Below are 20891 nucleotides of genomic sequence, written 5' to 3'. Positions count from 1 at the left end.
TGCCGACGACAGCATGATGTAAAATTCAGAATAGTATGCTGTGTGACTCACTATCGAAAGCCTTGTCAAGGTGTATTTGCAGTAGCGCCAGCCGGCGGATATCGCTGCCACAAAGTTCTAACACACTACGAGCAACATTCATGATGCTCAGAATCTTACGACCTTTAATGACACACGTTTGGTGTTCCCCAACCACACCTGTATTCACCCTTTTGCAGACTTTCCGCAAGAAAGTACATTAATAGTTTGTAGTTCACATTGAGTAATGTAATCTGCTGGTAGTTCGTTACATTTCGTAGTTTACAAAGATCTTCGCTTTTTTGAAATAAGGACTGTATGAGTGAAAAAAAACACCAAAGAAGAAGAACCTTACTTTTATAACATCTTTAATAGAGTAGTATCAAAAACCCAGATAGGTCATTTTTTAACTTAAAAAAAACACCGCCATTATTCCGTCGGTGCCTGGTGTCTCTCCGGTTTGCAATTCATCTACGGTTTCTACTATTTCTGTTATAAGTATCGGTACCTCTAATCTGTCTCTAACATCGCCCCTTCTCCGTCTCAGGGGCAGTAAGCATTTTGTCTCTAACCCTGCCATGCTAGGCACACTATGACTTCGCACTCCTTCATAACATTCAACAAAAACACGCTCAATCATATCAGGGTTTCTCATCGTAATCAGGTGATAGTCTAATTCAATCACTTTATTGGCGCGCCCCTATTTCTTTTCTGTCGCTAGTGCACACATAGTTGGCGTCTCGCCGATGAGAAATCTTTGAGCAAGCACCTGTACTAGTGCTCATTTATAGTGATCAGTGTCTATACTCTCTAGTTTGACCCTTATATCATTATGTCATATATTAACAACTCCGGGTATTTGCACTCTTCTCGAGCCCATATCTTCAGAGTAGCTTTGATACTTTCTTTCTTCGGGAGCTCCTTCGTGCTTTAGGGCACCAGATATTTCGATTGCGTTAATTTTTATTTCGACCTTACATACTTCCCATTCGCCAAAATTTGACTACTCTTCGTTTTTTTTTTTAATATTTTGATGCTTTTTCCAACAGTGTCAAAGGACATCTCGTCAACAATAAGCTTGGTGTTAATTTTCCAGGTTTCCCAGTGAAATCGGAGACGCCCTTCCTTGATAGCACCATAATCATATCTCAAAAGTAACCAGACAATGGTTATTAAAATAGACATGATGAACCTGGTAGCCATCAATCACCGAGGGGGACGAGCTCTACTGAGACATACGCCCCCGCCAGGTTTAGTCACGCGTGACCTCGTTTTGGAAATGAGTGAACTGCACGCCCTTTGCACCTTACGCGCTGTGAGACATACGACCCCTTGGTGGTCACAGCGTTCGTGGAAGGCCCATTTTGGGTTCCATCTTGCTTTCTGCGTTCTTCGGAGAGATCCACAGCTTCCGCTAAAGACTTCACGGGCGGTGATGCTGTCATTGACTTGACAGGTGTTGAGGTTACCGCAGCGTGCTTCGCCTCAGTCCCCTTGTACATAACGTACTCACTTTTCTCGTCTTCAGCTTTACAACAACCCGCGGCACGTGCGTAGGATAGGACACAATCCTGCCGCTCGTAACCGTAGCCACGGCACTTACTGCAGCGACGTGCCTTGCACTCACGTCTAATATGTCTCAATATCTTTCACCGTAGGCATTGCGGCGCACGTCCCGGGACTGCCAAGAGCACTGCGCGACCTGAAACCCGCTGCGGCTTCCAGCGACGTGCTTTCCTTCAACGTTAGAAATGCCACGTAGGTCGTTGTGTCGGCGCCCTCAAACCCGTGGATGTGCAATTTTTCGCGGCTTATCTCTCTAACTGCACCTGAGCATCATGCTCTCCCAGCGTCTTCTTGAGGATGCCGTTGGATATGTCAGGTGGCGCGCAGTGCAACCTCATGCGTACCTTCCCTCCGGTCAGGATCAAATGGCACACACCTAACACTCTTTACCTGGAACTCGCCAGAATTCAGCAGCTCGTCATTAGCTGCAGCTGACTTGAAACAAACGGTTCACATGTGTCCCAATTTGAACACCCATTCCAGTCACTTTTCAGGACACCTAGTTGCCGCAGCAGTTCCTTAAAATTCTCGATGCGATTTAGCCTCGCTCCCCCGTGGCGTTTGCCTTCTATAGGAATGATCTTTCTGAAATTACGTGGTTTTCTGCAGAACAGTGAAGCTGGGTTTGTCTTGGCATCTAGCGCATCCCGACCAGAATGAGGGTTATGCAGGCATATTTGCATACGTAGTAGTATGAACTTATTGATCTTAAACTGCTCATACTGCACTGGCCGAATATTTTATCTAGAGCTCGAATAAGTATTGCGATGCCTCAATGGTTGACCATTCTCACGCCGTCTATTGTCTCAACATCTAAGTTTATTTGCTTTGCAAACACTTTCTTCATAAAAAAAAGCCAAATGCTTATTACGTCTAATGGTACCCATTAGTTCGGGGTGAATGATTTATTTGCGATCAAATCGGTACCACGACTGTGTGAGTGATCGAGGAATTGAATTACTTTGACTTTTGTCTTACATCGTGCGCACCAATTTATGCACAAACGTTCGGGGAATAGAAGGCTACAAACTATTTATAACCTACGCCTAAGCCCAGATCACGTTGTGATAGTAACACCACCGGTGTTTTATGCTATAAAACATTCCTGGCTGACGTAAGATATTCTAATCAAAAAGCCGGTCGACCTTGGAGGAGTGCGGACGTATTCTCGCCGCGCGCTCGCCTTTGGCTTCCACGGAAGGCACCCGCTCGGCTTAATTGAATGTGAGTCGAACTCTCTTCACTATCATTACGCCGGAACGTTACGTGGAGCTATTTAGACGTCAGGGTCTCCAAATATTCGGATCTAAGAAGCCACAATAGGAGAGTGTAGCCGGCGTTAGGCCTAGGATTCCTCGGCCTAACGAGGCAACACATGGAATGGACATCGACGGGTAGAACCCGCCGAAGCAATGCGAAGAGTACAATTACGCCCAAGCGAACATCTTGCGCTATATCACTGAGCAACAAGGTACTAAGCTATCCGCGAAGAATGGGGAAACACAGAAGCCAATGCAGTCTACTTCCAACGGCGGTACGAAGCCTCGCAGAGGCAGGAGCAGGAGTAGATCACGAACAAGAGCGTCAAGGAAGTTCAGGACTGCTATAAAAGACACCGAGAGGCTAATAAAAATCACCATTCGTCCTCGAGCGCTCTATCTGCAGCGCACACCCAGGAAAGAAGTCATCGCTGCGGTGGTCACGGCAGCCAAGCAATCACCAAGAGAAATTTATGGCACGGATTTATTTCGAGTCAACGAGAGAAGCAATACGGTCACAGTACTTACCCACAGCACGGATAGAGCTTTAGCCTACGCCAACCTACAACAGATAACAGTGAAGGCCTCCCAGATAGAAGTCTATTGCTACATGGCGGAACCCGAAGGAACGACACGCATCGTGGTGCCCAAGATCCTGGCTGCGGATTCAAGAACTACCAACCAGGAGATCATGGAGATGGTCAGAATCGGCAACCCTAACCCAGGTAGCACACTTGCTTGGTTTAGATGGGGCCATGGTTGGCACTTAGTTGTGATGGCTTGGCCACGACTGCCCAGCCATTTACGTCTGTATGCCAGCCTGGCGTTTCACAGTCTTTCCTTGCCCCAGAAAGCCACGGAACTGCCAGGGAACGTCTTCCCTGGTTGACCAATCAATTTCCTTGGTCATTGATGGCCAGTGTAAACAGGCCGCGGCCAGTATATGATGTACCCTGGCTGTCTATTGACTTTCCTTGGTCAGAGATGGCCAGGGTAGCAATGCCTCTGCCAAGCTTTGGGGTTCCATGGTGGTTCGCAGGAATTCTTTGGTCCGCTCAACACAAGCAACAGCCAAAATTCGGGCATGTTGCCAGATCGAAGATAGGGTGAGCCAAGTTTTGTCTGGGAATTGCCGCTATGCAATGTTCCGTCGGTCAAGCTCGTATTTTATCAGACCCAGAATGCCCGCTGAAAACCACTGTTACTCTATAGTTCGTTTAACTTTTTCCGTTTTTTTTTTAATTCGTATGAGCGTTATCTTAACATATTTTTGGTGCTTTCTGGCACGAGCCCTCGCAGAAGAAAGCGACGTTTGAGTGCAAGAAGTCTGTTTTAGCTAGAGACATAAAAAAGAGCACGTTTTCCCCATTGAAAAAGAAAAAAAAGCTATTTGAAAACAGCTTGGACATGAACAGGCCACACCCGAAATGAACTGGTTGTAGTGGAATTGTACCGGACAAATTGGAAATCAAACTGTGGAAATTGGTCCCACTCGAACTTTATAATTTTCCCGCTTTTTACCGCGGCCTTTATCCACCCTGGCTTGCACGGAGAAGCCCCTTCAAGCGCAAGTGCCCGAGGCGGGAAGCGTCCCACGTGAGGTTGGAAAAGCGCGGGAAAAATCCCGCACCCTCCAGATGCTCCAGATGAATCACGCGCCTGGAATGCGCCAGTGCCCCGGGACCGGAGATGACGCAGTCTCCCCGCGCACAGCGCGGACGCCTTGAAAGAGAAGAGCTGCTCACGTGCAAGGACAGGGAGCGCGCGTGCCAATCAGCGCGGCCCTCGTGTCCGTTCGGAGCGCCAGTTTTGAAACAGCGGCGGCGCAATTCCGGAAACAAAAAAAAAAAAGAAAGCCGGATCTGGCATTAGTCGCGCGGACTTGGGCAACTTGGGTCTTCGTTCGCGCTGCTGTTCTGCTTGGGGAGGTTACAAGTTGCTGTGTTTGAATAAGATAGTTTCCCGGTGCCTTGAGTGCTGCCTCTGCCGATGGTTCCTGTGGCTGATGACGTCCTCCGCCTGAGTTCCACTCGCTCGTGGGCGAAATGGCTGCATCTCAGAAGGGCGTGTTCGAAATTCGCTCTGTCCTCATTGCAGCGCGGGCACTGGCTGTCTCTGTCTCGGCGCCAGCGAGCCAGGTAAGCAGGCTCGACCATTTGGATTCATTTTCATAACCCGGTAGATGTGAAACTGAACCTTTTTGCAACCCAATTTGGAACGGCCATGCTAGTAATACAACCGCCAGTGTATACATTCAGCTTTAGAGATCCTCTACCGCAATGGTTAACCACTGTGGTAGACGATCCTGCTGTTTTTGTCCCTTCCTGCCTTCCTAGTCTGTCGTCCGCTATGCAACGTAAAGGCTGAACCGCATGTAAGCGATTAAGCGAGTGACGAGAGTCAGCGACGAGCGGCGGAGATTTCCCACGGTCGCTTGTCGCATCGCTCGGTTTTTGGATTTCTAGAAATCGTCGCTCATCGCCTTGGTCGCTTGCCACCGTCGCTTTCATGCGGTTTGCCGCGTCGCGCCAGTGACCGAACGACAGTGAACCGGATCGTCGTCGCTTGTCTCGAGGCTCGTCAAATCGCTTACATGCGGTTTCTACTTAATTGCCGCAAGACTGGCACCATATGTACGATTGGCACACGCTTCCATATTCCCTCTCCTACTGTTTATGATAGTGCATGTTTTTTTATTAGTGGCATTAGTTACATACCATTTTAGAACAGACGGGTGCAAATAAATCTGCCATGGTTCTAATTACTGATGTTTATTCTTATTTCAGATGCCCTGGGGTACTATGTTAGCCACCACCGGAACCCCGACACTCATGAAGATGTGGATAATCTCGCCAACCGCCTGGGACACATGGATAATATCATGCCCATTTTTCTTTTTTTGCATTGTACATATGTTTTTATGTTCATTTTGGCGGCCTGCAGTATGTATTTTTTGTGGAAATAAATTGAATTTTATTCATTTACGACGTGTGTTGTCAATATGACCAGTTAAACTGGTTTAACTGCATGGTGGATTTCTATTTTCTAGCCAAGCTTGGCTGACCACCCGGCCACTAACCTGGCCCATGCTGTATATACAATAAAGAGCCAAGCTTGGGGTACCTAGGAGCTTCCCGCCTGGCCCAGGCCATAATTCCAGTTGTGAGCCAGTCCATGGCTACACAGGGAACTGCCGGTTGTTGCCAGACTGGCATACCAGGATGGGGCTGCCTAGCGCCATGGTGCAAAACAATCTAGGCCCAGTGAAACTTCCCCGGCTACCCAGTCTGGCTCAAGCTTGAGCCGGTCGTAATGTGCTGCTTGGGAACCTACGCCTCGTCAACGCAAGGCGAATAGGGAGGTCTCAAGCAATTCTCGTCACGCTCGGCACCGAAAGAGCACCGGACTATTTCGTGTACGGATCAATGATTACGAAGTTCTACATCTACAGAGAAAGGAAGCAAGCATGCACAGCATGTCGCCAAGTCGGACATAGGGCAGATACATGTCCTAAAGGGCCGAGCAAGCTATGCCCTAACTGCGGTGAAGAGCACCAACTGGAACAGGTCGCACAAGGGGAATTTCGAAAATACTCCTGCGCCCCGAAATGCGTGATCTGTGAAGGACCCCACTATACAGGGAGCAAGGAATGCAAAAATAGATACGTTCCGAAGCAAACCCCAAGAAACAAGAGAAGAAACAGATCTTCAAGTGTAGGATACCGGGCACGGTCGGAATCCTTTCCATCAGTTGGACGACAGGACGAACCAAGCATGGACGATAAGGAAGCAACTACCGAAGGCTACGCCGCGGCAGTGAATAGAAACAAAGAATCTAAGACCAACCAAACAGAGATGCACTCTGCGTTGAGAAAGACCGAACCAGTGACCACTCCGTCAGACCCCAGAATGATGGCAAGAGTCGTGACGCTCGAGAAGCAGCTGAAAGAGACACAGCTGCAATTAGCGAAAGCACAGCGACAACTAGTGGAATCACAGCGACAATTGGCAGAATCGCAGCGACAATTCACGCAAGCACTGCAAGTGGTCCAACTCCCAAGCAAGAAAGGAATAAACGGCGGAAGGGATGAAAGGCCAATGGTAGTGGAAGAGTCCACCTGCGGCCAACAAGTAGAAACAGCAGAGCCTGCAGCGGACACCGAAGAAGAAAAAAGGCGCCGCAAGATGGGACGTATCGAACCCACGACAGAAGAAAAAATACTCAAGGCCTTATCGGATATGGCAGAAAGGCTGACCGACTTCAAGCACCAAGTGGAGGTACGTTTTCAGCAAATGAATGCGCGCATCCAACGACTGGGAGAACAAGGTGTGAAATCGGATGAACGCCTCACGAGAGTAGAACAGTTCCTGACGTGTCCACCCACGCCAACAAGTAGACCAGCAATAGCATCACCCAATGGGCAGGGACAGCGCTAAACTGCTCAACATATGGCAATAGAACAGTGGGGGACTGGGAAGCAAAATCAACGCCCTAAAAATGCATCTCTTCACCGCTGAACATCCACCCGAAATCATAGCAATACAAGAATCCAATGAGAACTGTACAATCCCAGGGTACATCAGATTCGGACAGACGACACCCTCGACTAGCAGACCTATTCATACCTTCTTTAACCGAAACATACCAGTCAGGCAACACGAAATTCAACTAGAAGGACAAAACGGTGCAATACTAGTTGAACTCTCACCAAGAAGGAAAAAACAGAAAGCCTTTTCGTGTGCAACACATACTCTCCGCCCAAGGACCATACGGACAGAGTTGCGGATGTCTTCACGGAGGTAGCACAAATTGCCATCAGCAATCCGATAATCATCTTAGGAGACTTCAACGCATACAGCACTACCTGGGGATACAAGACAGACTCCAAGAAAGGCAAGACAATAAATTGGCAAGTCACGTTAAGAGACATGGTACTCCTAAACGACGTAACGGATCCAACAAGGATGGGTAATAGTGTAAGCAGAGACACCAACCCTGACCTAGCCTTCATGGCTAACATCGCAGAGGCAAACTGGCGAAACACTGGAGAAAACTTAGGCAGCGACCACTTTATACTGGAAATTACATTGGGAACTCAGCTAGAAGGACAAGGAAAACCTCCACAATGCTCTGTTACAGATTGGGACGCCTTTCGAGAAATTCGAAGAGGTCGAGGACCCATAACATCGATAGAACAGTGGGCAAAGCAAGTTACCGAAGACCAGAGTGAAGCCACGAGGGACACGCCCAACCCAACGCAAGCGAGAACAATGGACACTAGATTGCAAAACATGGTTGAAGCATACAACTCAATGTACCAAAGATGGAAAGATACTGGCAAAATACACAAGAAACTGCGAAAAAAAGCGGTGCGACTATTTCGAGATATAGAGGAACTTGCAAAATACCTGAATGAACAATACTGGAGGCAAACATGCGATGGGCTCAACGGTCAACTTCATACCAAGAGCCCATGGCCTTGTACCGGCATCTACTAGACCCAGAAAACACAAAAACAGAAAAATGTAAAGCCCTAACAAAGGTACTCAGGGACACAACCGACGATGAAGACACCATCTGTGAAATACTCTAAGAGACATACCTCCAAGCGCCCAGGATTGCAGGAGGTCAAGCGCACAGCCGAGTCTACTCAGGAGAAAACAATCCAGGCATCGACCGTCCAATCGAGGAAAGTGAAGAGCTGCCATGCAAAACCTTAGGCCTAACTCGGCACCCGGGGCAGACAAGGTCAGCAACAAAGCTCTTCGGAACCTGGACTATGAATCTGTCATGGCCATCACAGAATATTTCAATGGCATATGGGAGACGGGAGAAGTCCCTCCTAGTTGGAGACACGCAATCGTATGCTTTATTCCGAAACCGGGTAAACAACTGGCACTCACGAACCTGAGGCCTATATCTTTGACATCATGTGGTGGAAAACTCATGGAACGAGTCATACAGCGACGACTTCAGGAACACATGGAACAGCAAGGACTATTCCCACACCAGATGTATGGCTTCCGAAACCATCTATCGACACAAGACGTCTTTCTACAACTTCACAAAGACTATCACTCTAGAGAAGCCCGCTGGCAAGCAGTAGCAGCGCTGGACTTACGTAAAGCGTTTGACGGGGTAGCACATTCGGCTATCCTAGAGCAGATGTCACGTCTCCGTCTAGGCGAAAAAGCATACAACTACGTGAAGTCCTTTCTTACGAATAGAACTGCACAAATCAAGCTGGGAGATCACGTGTCGGACTCCTTTGCCATGTATCAAGGAAGAGGCACACCACAGGGAGCAGTCCTCTCCCCTCTCCTTTTTAACCTAGCTATGATACCCATATCTCAACGACTCGAGCAAGTCCCATATCTCAAGCATGCAATGTATGCGGACGATATTACCCTATGGACTAATGCCCCGCCGCCATGGATGCAAAAGGCACTACAACAAGGTACAGACATAGTGGCGGAGGAAGCAGCCCGTATGGGACTAGAATGCGCCTCCGAGAAGTCAGCGCTACTTGCAAGGAGTCCACTCAAGAAGGGCAAACCCCTGCTAAACTTTCAAGTGCAAATACAAGGGCAACCCATACCAAGGGTGGAATCCACTAAGATACTAGGCATGACGCTACATGCAAACGGAGGGAGCATGGAGACACTTCGCATCTTGCGTAAGCAAGCCGACAACGTTGCTCGCCTTATCAGAAGAATCTCTCACAGACATTATGGTCTAGGAGAAAAGGATACCTGTAGGCTTACACAAGCTTCCGTCTTGAGCAGGATTACCTATGCTGCACCATACATGGCTCTCTCCCAAACTGCCATAAGAGGAATCGATGCAATAATCCGAGAGCGTACAAGACGGCCTGAGGGTTACCACAGAATACGTCTACCGACAGACTAGAACAGATGGGACTGCATAATTCATTCCAGGAGCTCAGTGAAGCTCAAAGGAAGGCGCAACTTCATCGACTGTCACAGACGCCTACAGGGCGTAGAACCCTCCAGAGAGTCGAGCTACAGTACGGACAGGTACTACCACCCATATGGGACATATCTAAGGAATGGCGTAAAAAAATCGTCATTAAACCGCTTCCGAGAAATATGGATCCCAGACACAACAACGGAAGAAGGAAAGCCCGAGCACAAGCCCTCAATAAGATTCATAACGGGGACACCACCGTTTATCATGCGGACGCCAGCCCATACCCTGGGCAACCAAAAAAGTATGTGATCACAGCTTTCAACCTCGAACACAGTCATGTTGCCTCTGTTGCAGCTGACAACATTGACGAAGCGGAGGAAGCTGCGGTAGCACTATCCATGCTAGCTGCAGCCAAAACCGCCGACGACAGTACCATAACTACAGACTCAAGAACTGCCATTATGAACTACCTTCGAGGTAGGATAGGCGCCCCGGCTAGGAAACTTCTAAGTAGCTTGAGGTCACCATCAGGTGACAGCAAGTTCAAGGTTATATGGGTCCCAGCGCACTCGAATCACTCTGGAAACGAAACCGCCCATTCGATGGCGTCTCGAGCGTTATCAAACCGAGACGACGTCGCAACCGGATGGACAGTTTTCGGAGAACACAACTACGCTGCCCCTCCCTCGGGAGACTTCGACACATCCTTCAGTGAAGCTACCAGAGTCTACAGGAACCGAAGAGGAACACTCCCACCTCCACACAAGGAGCTCACCCACCAACAAGCACGCACATGGCGACGATTACAAGCATTCGTCATACCAACTCCACGGAGCTACCACAAGATCTACCCGCACCTCTTCGATGGTACCTGCACGAGATGTACAGGCCCTGAAGACATACCCCAGCCCGGCTCCCTCGAACACATGTTCTGGGAGTGCCCCAACTTTGCTCCTCCGGAGATGTTAAAATCGATAATGGTAGAAAACACGACCACAATGATCCCGCACTGGACGTCTTTATTACAAACAGAAGACAAGCAAATACAACTTCTCCTCATAGAAAGTGCCGAAAACCTTTTCGAGCATATTAAAGAACAGCTCCAGCACAGAAGATTTCTCAACGATCCTCCTTCATCCCCCTTCCCCCCCGGGCCAAGTTTAAATATTGTACCAGACTCGGACCCTAAAGGGTCCGACCCCCTTGTACGATAAAGGCTCAATAAAGATGACCTGACCTGACCTGACCTGAGATATTCTAATTGTACAATTCCACTTATGGGCAATGCAGTTAGCAGATTTTGGTTGTCAATAATTTAAAACAAAAATAATTAAAATATGAAATTAAAAAAAAAATTATTTCTACTGAAAGAGGGAAAGGATAAAAGAGCACCTCATTGTTGCTCAACAAGCACCTGCCCGACCCCCAGATACAGCAGCAGAGGACATACACTCATACACACAGTATCTATAACGCTGCTAACATAGTGACATAGAAGCAAAATGCTAGTACGAAAGATAGCAAGGATATAATAAGCTAAATCGTAAAATCACTTTATGCTTTCACCATGGTAAAACATTATTAGAAGAACCGTTATCGAAACACAAAACGCACTTTTTTACGTGTCCCACTGAAAATGCACATTTACAAGTCGCCGCCAATTAAATAAATTGTTGAGGAAATACTTTAAAAATATTGTATTACAAATTCGGGGTGATCCATTAATTTCAGTCATATTGAGCGAAACTTTGAAGAGAGGTGCAGAGAAAAATGATCACACTAAGTCCCACAATGTACAGAGCTCGGGTGCTATATCTTGCAGCCTGGCTTGCACGCGTTGCGCTTGCTCGGTTGTGAAGTATTCCTTCCAGGTATTCACCTGACCCTTACGAAACGTCTTAAACTTATTGGGCCGGTCTTTAAACGAAAGCTCGCACGGCGTGAAATTGACATCCTTAAAATTTGCTACTATAGTTTGAAGGTCGCTTGCTTTCGGTTCCAATACGCGACCCATGAACTCCAAGCTGCTTCTTTCCAAAACTTTCCGCAAAAGGTCTTCGTCCTGCTCTAGCGCCTTCCCGTATTCATCTCCCAGAAAATAAGCTAGTTTGAGGATCATGCCGGGAGTGTCCGCTTTTAGGTCCTCGTATGTCAAGAAGAAAACGTTGGGCTCGTTCCTGCGTGCATAGGCGTCGCGAACGTGCTCAAAGTAGTCACCGTTGCCGAGGCCGCCCGTCAGAAAGGCGTCAAGAAAATCATCGAGGCTACCCTCTTCAAACTTGAAAAACGGTATAGTGCGACACATATTGAAGTAAGAGACACAGCAGTCCCAAGGGTTACGGGCCACGTACACGTATTTGGCCTTTGCGTTGAAGTTATTTCGGAGCAGTTGAAAGTGACTGAGAATGAGCCTGGGTTTCGGCTGCTTCGAGACATTTGCGGAGCCGCAAACTTCCAGAGAAAGGCCTCTTGTGACAAACTCAACGTAGTTCATGGCGGTCTCGCCTCGATGAAGGATGAGCGCGATGATCTGCTTCGTCCAATGTGTGCCGGAGGAAGGGTAGGTCACCAGGAGTACGTCATCATCTTGTGGCTCGTACTTGGAAGCTTCGTGGGCTATGGCCGGATCCAGGTATGGCCACCGTCGGGAACCGTCGATGAGCTGGTAGGCAGGAACTTGACGGATATTGCTCATTCCGTTTTCACGAGGTGATTGGGGTCTCGAGATTCACCTGGATATAGCACCAGTAATTAAAAGGACAGTGCTGAAATAGATTCTGAGCGCTAGAGTAAAGATATTAAAGAGAAAAACAATTGGCCGCTTTTAAACTGTTTGGCGCCATCTAATGGCAAAGTAAAGGTAGCTTCGGCTATATTTGTTTTACCAGAAACTTGTGTGTCGTTTCATATATCAAACCGTTGCATGTAGAGTCGCCGCGTGTTTACCAAACTAATTCTGCCTTTAGTTTTAGGCGATGGCACTTAGAAGCCTGCGACGTCCTACAATGAACGTGACACCTCACTAAAGGGGAAGCTGTGGGCCATGTCGAAGAACTCCGAAACTCCGCTGAAATCACCGCGATTGCTGAAGAATCACCCCTCAAACACATTTTGGAGCTCAAATTCCAAATTGCGTTTTGTGGGACGACTAGTGACGTGCACGAATTATGGGATTACGCTGAGTTGCTCTAAGACACATGTATTTGGCAGTTGGCCATCTGTCCTGCCCTCCGCGTTGCCCTAAGACATGCTTCGAACCACAATAGATTTAAATTAGTATGGTTAGAACGCAATTCTGCATAAAATACCACCGAGAGCGAACCAATTAAAAAGGTTTCAAAAAGCGCTACCTAGCAGAACGTCGCAAATAATTGCGTCGCTATGAAGTCGAATAGGCCGTATTTTAGTGGCCAGTTTCCGACAGTTAAGTTCGTTCTCAAATTCTCAATAAATTTTCAGAATTCTAAAAATGCAAAGTAACAGAGCCTCTCGCCTTTCACTTGCCGAGGACCAACAAAGGTGTCACTACCTTTTTCAGACCCAACTAATCATATGATGCCAATTACTAATCATTTACGTGCGTAATTACTTAAAGAAAGCTGTAGACGTTTGTCAGCGTTGTAAAACAAGAATATATCATCTATACCATTTTTTTACTCTTAAGATGGACGCAAAGCCTTAATAAGATGGCGTGGTTTCTCCAATTGCCCACCCCAGGTGCCTAGGTGCGAGAAAGGAGAGGAGGAATAGAAAATGACATCATTACTGGTCAGAGGTGAGCCTTTCAACTCTACGCACCCGAGTTTTTATTTGTTTTCTAATATCCGTGACTTTGGTAGAGTACGATAAGGCTATTCAACTCCTCCGAATTAAGGTCCCGCGTTACTGAATGTAACGTAACTCTTTGCGAGAAGACGAACCTTCCCTCCTCGCAGTTCGCGTTTCTTCTACAACGCCATCTTTCCCTCGTCACTAATTAGTTTAAGTTTGATGTGACAAATACCCTTCCCATGAACCCACGAAACGTGGCTTGCTGCGGGAATCCGTCCTCATTACCGAGCAAGGTCAAGGGTCCTTGCATTCCTAGGTAAAATCAGTATCGGTGTATGTGTGGCAGTATTGTTTGTTTGTTTGTCTTTTGGTGTTTTTTGGTGTGGAAGGGGGGGGGGGGGGACGCGAGCGCCGAGGCCGGGCATCGGGCGAGCTCGGTGGCATTCCTCTTCCTGATCCGGTTTTGCACAAACACGTTTAATTGTTTGTTATCAGCACTTAGAATAATAAAAAAAAAATCTGTACCCAGAGCATTGGAATGTCTCGTCTCTTTAAAGGCTGTGCACGGTCACTCTTCTTAAGGCCCAGCATGAATGGACGTCATTCTGATGCAGATGGCTTCGTGCTTGCTAGTCTTCCTCGAGGTAAACAACAGCATAAAATAGCAACTTCGATGACCTCAACTGACGACGTGATCAATCTGGAGATCAAAAGCAGAAATCACTAACATACATACATATGTGAGAACTGTTAAAATTGTCTACTTTATAATCTCCGCCGCAATAGATTTTTTCGCACGGCAGAAAAAGTTTGTTTGCAAGCTGATACAACGCTAAAGCTTCAAGCAGGAAGTGAGACGAGCTTGCACTTCAGCAGCAGTGTTGCTCGTAGTAAAATTTTAAATTTAAGTTTTACTCCAGAGTTTTATGCTCAATAAAAATAGCTTTTTGTCAACTGGCTGCTTTCGGCGACTTGCTTCACTAAAAACTGGAGCAGAATATCACAATCTGTCAATGCTCCAAAATCGCAACTGCATGCATCTTTCATCGAAATGTTCTGCGTCTAAGAGCGGGTCTCGTCTTTTCGTCCTCAAGTACGAACGTGGACAAAGCTGCTTGCAATATTATTACTCGACCGAGACACTCTTGCTGAATTAGGAGCTCTCAGAATGGTGCACAAACGGCATATCATTACGTTGTAGCAGCAAACACTTGCTCGGCAATGTCTGCGCGGAGTTGCTGGGAGAGGAGAATGTTTTAAGGAAAAAAAAGTGCCCGGAGAGGGGGAATTGCGCCACCTTCTCTATATAGGGACCTTATTTCGACCATGATCTCGTCCTCGTTCATATATCGCAGTCCCAGGAGGTTGGACTATCTGTGGTGTTGTCGTGGTGTATTGAATTGTTTATTGTATTGTATATTAGTTTTGATATCAGACTAACATTTTTTTTTTTTTGGGGGGGGGGGGGTGGGGGCGGAGGGGGGACGGGCTAGTGCAAAAGACGACATGTCTTGTCTTCTTATAGAACCGCAGTCCAAGGTTTTTACAGCACTGAGGAGGAAAATAGGCAAACAGAGGATAAGGAATGATTCCCATACGTACTACATACATCAGCATTGGATAAAATACCAATTTGGTTTAAAACTTAGAAAGCATTATATAATAGAGTGAAAACTGCAGGTCGCGGAAGGTTTAAAATAAAACCTACTAGGCTACTCTTAAATGTCTTGAATGACCTAATATTTTCAATCATTTGAATTATGGTGGAGTTTGTGTTAAGTGTGTCTGGGATGATATATGAGAGTTGCTGAACTCCATAATTACTGCGGACTTTGATTTTATGTAATGGCTATATAGTAAACTGTAATTTCCTTGAATTTTTTAATACATGCTACAGAAAGGTGATTGGTACTGTCTAATTTGATGAAAATATTAATGTTACTTTTTACTAGCCCAATTTGATCTATAGCGAGTATGTTCAACAACTAAAATGTAGACATTGTGATCATATTTTACTAGGTTTCCAATACACCGGCACCATCCTTTATTTCAAAGACAAATCGCTTATTTCGATGTGTTAGTGTAGTTGTTTCCCATAGAATAGTGCAGTACAGTAGATGCGAATAAACAAGTGAGTAATAGAGTTGCAATGTTAACCACTTCGGTAGTTGTAGCCTTTGTGGCAGTTGTTCTCAATACACGGCATCTTATTTGATCAGTGTGGGAAGTCCAATTAAGAGTTACTTGGATTACCACACCAAAAAGACATGCGTGTTGTTACGCCTTCAATATTCGAACCTTAAAAAGAACATTTCAGTCATATGGAATTGGCTTATTCTTGGGCTTAATATAACATATTTGTTTACCTGTGTTAAGAATAAGTTGATGACATTTTTGCCGCAGTGAAAAGATATTAAGCCAATTATTACAAACTCGTTCAAGATGAACAAAGTTTCTACTTGAAAAAAAGACGTTCGTGTAGTCTGCGCATAAAATGATATTGTGTGATTACGGCATAGCCACAATATTATTTATAAAAAGTAGAAATAACAAAAGTCCAAGGATGGAACCTTGCGGAATACCGTGAAATATTGGGGAAAGTTTGATTTTAAACCATGTAATATTTTGTATTGAAAACGCGATGTTAATTAGCTACGAATTAGTTCACGTGCATTACCTCTGATTCCGTATGACTCTAATATTTCAATAAAACTTCGTGTTTAATTTAGTCAGATCCGTAATTAAAGTCTCGAAATATTTCGATTGTGTATTTATGAATTCCTATATTTGAAATTATTATATCTTTAATGAGAATTAAGGCTGATTCTGTTGATTTTTTCTCCAGAAAACCAAACTGATATTCAGTTGTCAGTTCCTCGGTAAAATAATAGATATAAAACCACCACGTTAATAATTTTTCAACAATTTAAAAAAGGCAGCATGGATTTATGCCTATAGTTGTTTACGTTCTCGGAAGCACCGCCTTTGTGGATAACATAAGCATTAGTGATTTTATTGTATCAGGAGAAATACCCGTGAAAAAGATTTGATTACACGTATGTATCATGGGGGTTAACACAAAGTCTTGTGTTGTTTTAATCGGGGTGACTTTAATATCGTCGTCGCCACATGCAAAGTTATTTTTAAGGGACATTACTATACTACGTGATTCCAATTCATCAGAAGGTTGAAGAAAACTTGAGTCAGGGCCATCTGAGCAGACAGGTGACTGGTAATTTGTAAGTTCGGTTGGCGATCCACACGCTCCGGGGGAAATAAAATGGTCATTAAACTTGTTCGCCAATGACCTTCGAGCGTATGGATACCCGTCAATTACTACCTCTTCTGAAATAAAATCCCGACTAAATGACGACGTTTTTTATAGTATTCCCAACTTTAGTGGGGTGCCTTTATATTTCTGAAAACTTATTTTTAAAGAATCTATTTTTATTTTTTTAATATTGAGCGTAATTTCATATTTATATTTTTTATAATCGCTGACTAGATTTGTTCCTCCAGTTTTATTATACTTGGAAATATTTTACAACGTTTATTTATTTGTTCATTAATATCCCGTGTAATCCATGGTTTCCTTGGTATTTTATGTTTTTTTTTTAATATCAAAGGATGGAAACGCTTATTTATAGTACTGTTGTAATTTTACTATAAACATCATAGGCTTTTCCTGTATTTGGTTCATTCATAACTTGATTCCATGTTTCCATAGAAACAAGAATGATGAAGCATTCAAGACTATTTGTTTTTATATCTCTACTGAACATTTTTTTAATGCTAATGGGGCGCTTGGGTAGTAAAATGTTGTCATGACGGAAACAAAAATGATTCCTCAGATCTTCAGTTAGTACTCCAGCGAACACGCCAGTGCTTTGGCTGTTTTTACTAATTTACCAATCAAGGTTTCCGTACAATCAGTGATGCGAGCTGGGACACTGATAATATTTTCACGTTTGTTTAGATTAAAAATTACAAAAAATTTGACGACACATTTGTTATGAGATCAATATTTAGGTCCCCTATTAAGGCTCTGTTTAAGTTTGATGCAGAAACGTACCTAAAAATTTAAAGAAACCTTTTAAGACACCGGAGGGTGGCCGGTAAAGTGCGGCGATGATAGTACTTCCACACCTCGCAAAAAGATATTCAAAATCAACATTCATGCAAGTGAATTCAGGGAGTACATGGTGGTATATTTTGCTCTAGAAAAGGAAAGAGTCCCCCCCCCCCTCTTCCTTCCCTCTTACGTCGGAAATCACGATAAATGGCTTCACATAAAAAAGTTCAAATTGAGCAGCATCTTGTTTCCCAGAATATCAACTTTCTGTAAAAGCAAGAATGTCAAAAGTACACCAGAGTGATTCCACATATAAGCAAACACTACCACATTTATTGCGCCGACTTTGTGCATTTGAATGAAATAGCATGAGTGTGTTACAATTTTATGGGTTATCGTTAATGTTCCGCTTAAGAACGAGGCGTAATAGGAATCACGCTTTGTGTTACGAAACGCCATTACTTGTTTACCAAGTACGTACGGTCAGCAAACACCTTTACTCAACTTTGGTTAGGTCACTTTCACTGCTGATACGAATAGGACGGTCACTGGGTTGCTTCCAAAGAAGAATATTTCCCCCCTTTCTCCACGTAAACTAGTAGTGCTTTTCCGAGGCCCTCCTTTTTGCAAGCCAGAACAGTTTCTTTGTTTGAGCGGTTAGATTCTCCATCAACCAGACATTCAATGAATTCTGCTTAAGGAGAACCCCTTTTTTTGGACCAGCTGTAGCGGGTCATTCTAGATATGAAACGAATGAGGACGGGAGGAATTTTGTTTGGTGTACCGGGAGACTGTGAATCACCTCAATATCGGTCTCTTTAATCTGAGGAGCACCTAGTTTTTTTGCTACCTCTTGTAGTTTGTTCAACAGGTTTTGACTGAAAGTACGTGGGAAAACATTGACTTCGAGATGTTGTCTGCGGCTGTACTGCTGAAGGTCATTTACCTGCTGCTTTAGTTCTTCAATTTCTCTTTATGCACCGCTGTTTTCAAATGTTTCCACAGGTGTTCTCAGATCATTGATATCCTCTCTAAGCATTTTTAGTTCAACAAGTGCTTCATCATACTGGTCGAACATACGTTGCATGGATTGCTCGATCTTATCGGCAGTCTCTTCTACAGTAAGAGTGATGTTCGGCTTCATTATTATCTCAGCGATCTCTGTCTTGTTTTTTTGTGCTTGGTCAGATTTACTTCAGTTGGCCTGTGACTTCTTGTTTCTGCGGTTACGTATGTCGGGCATTTGCAGAATGTTGGTTTTTGCTTCAGGCGCTTTTTTAGTTCAGTTTGGGTGATTCCAGATCACCCGAGATTATAAGTAAAACAGCCCTCTGATAATGTCAGATAAAGATTTCCGAGATTATAAGTAAAACAGCCCTCTCATAATGTCATATAAGTCCCATCTGATAAATGTTTATTGCACGACAAGTACACATTGACACTCGACATCAATATACTATACTTTTTTCGATATGTAGTCCAGAAAACGGAGATAGCAAGAGCAGAAGCAACAATAGTATTTACAACACTAGCAGCGGCGGAAGCTGCGATAACTAACAATCAGGAAGTTTACAAGAAAAAAGACACAGGCACCAACCTGTAATCCTGAAAGCGTCTGGAATGTATCTGCATGCAGATCACTCGCTACCACCGCTGCCAGATGTGTATGTAAAGCAGGCCGCAGGGCGTCACGGCTTTTTCACAGCTACTTTCCAGCGACGTCCCTTCCACGTGCATGCGAACGTCCAATCGTTGATAGAAGGTTTCCTTGTGCAGCTTGTGATGAGTCAGTGCAATCTGTATCACGGGAAAGCAGATCGAACCAAATATGCAGGGTAGATGCTATCGCCTGTTATACGGAAAGCACCGTAAATTTAGCTGCGTTAAGATCACTCTCTACCGCCGAGGCGTGCGTGTCAACTGGTGTTTCAGTCGCCCAGGTCTTTGGCCAAAAAGTAGTCTTTTGTGGCAATCTTGGAACTCCAATGCCCAAAGCAAGCAAGGCTTAAAAAGACTGCGTAACACTAAACAGAGTCTAAGTATTTAGCCCTAAATTGCCGAAAAAGTTTAAGAGTTATGTTCGCCTGCTTGATTGTTTGGTTTTCAACTGACGTTTCATATTTCCGACTCTTTGGTGAATTTGCGGTGAACTATATAAAATCCCGACTTGGCAATTCTCTGAATAGTTAGGGGCAAAGACGAGTACCTTGGTCCAAGGAAAAGTCTTATAGAAAAACGTATTAGCCCCAAGTGAGGCCTGTAGGATTACCGAACTCGGGCCACGTGAGATTTTCTCTGGCGTGCTGCACACGACCCTCTCCCGACTTACACTCATATCACCTGACCTCACCCTATCGGAGAACCTTCACCGGCTGTAGTCCGTTCTGTGTCGACATTTTGGTGGGACGCTTACTCTCCCTGTGGCTACAGGCACTGAGACTCATCGTCGTCCACTGCGACACCGATTACACGTCCGAAGTCACAAAGGTCGCTTCAGCAAGCAACGGTAAATGCAGTCACCCTGTCCCGGTTTTTTTTTTTATCGCCATCGCTGGATATTTCAAAGCTGACCCCGATTTTCAACCGTGACTTCAGCAGGTAACATTGTTCCACGTCATGCGATGGGACTCCATATCAGCAGGCGTTTCACCATCCATTCTTGACTTTTGGTGTCAACATTTTGGAGGGACTCTTGCTCTCCCTTTTTACAGGTTGGTCTTTCCTACGATTATGAATTCTTAGATTATGGCGGCCATTCTTGTTTGTCGGCACTGAAACCCAGTATTCTGAGCGAAGCGTGGATATGCCTGGTTAATTCCTGTGCTAAATACTGCGTAGCTACTGCTAGGACCATAAATCAGCGAATGTTCTTTGCAGGGGTTTTGGAGACAACTTCAGGCCCGCTCACGTCTGCCACCCAAAACAGTTAGTTGATCCAATGCAATTAATCCGCTGCAAGAATGGAGGACATGAGGCAGTGCTGAATAAAATGAAAGCTATTAAAGAAATGCAAACTTAATTCCAATTTAAACAAACTAGACGGCTTTTGTCAAGGATAAGTAGTAGAGGATGTGAGGTTTCTCTGATAAAAAAACATATAAAAAGAAATTCTGCTACAAAACACAGATATTCTGGAGCTTGACACGCAACTTAATACGACCGCTTCAAGAGAGGACAAACTAGATAATTATTCACGGAGAAACAACCTTGTTGTATGTGGTTTGGGGGATATAATGGTGCCAATGAAATTTGGAAAACATTGGAGGGAAAGACAC

The 20891-nt window shown here is 45.0% G+C and overlaps 1 protein-coding gene across 1 annotated transcript; it reads right to left on the bottom strand.

The window, feature by feature from the left end:
* Positions 1-11547: 11547 nt before the first annotated feature.
* On the bottom strand, positions 11548-12468 carry LOC115332272 (amine sulfotransferase-like). Its single transcript, XM_029994692.4, has one exon. The coding sequence runs from the start codon at positions 12466-12468 to the stop codon at positions 11548-11550; it is 921 nt and encodes a 306-aa protein (XP_029850552.3).
* Between the last annotated feature and the right edge of the window lie 8423 nt (positions 12469-20891).

This window comes from Ixodes scapularis, unplaced genomic scaffold, assembly GCF_016920785.2.
Source record: "Ixodes scapularis isolate PalLabHiFi unplaced genomic scaffold, ASM1692078v2 ptg001212l_1___fragment_1__unscaffolded, whole genome shotgun sequence".
NCBI lineage: Eukaryota > Metazoa > Arthropoda > Arachnida > Ixodida > Ixodidae > Ixodes > Ixodes scapularis.
The sequence above is the reverse complement of the archived record's forward strand: the minus strand, read 5'-3'. Positions and strand labels throughout refer to the sequence as shown.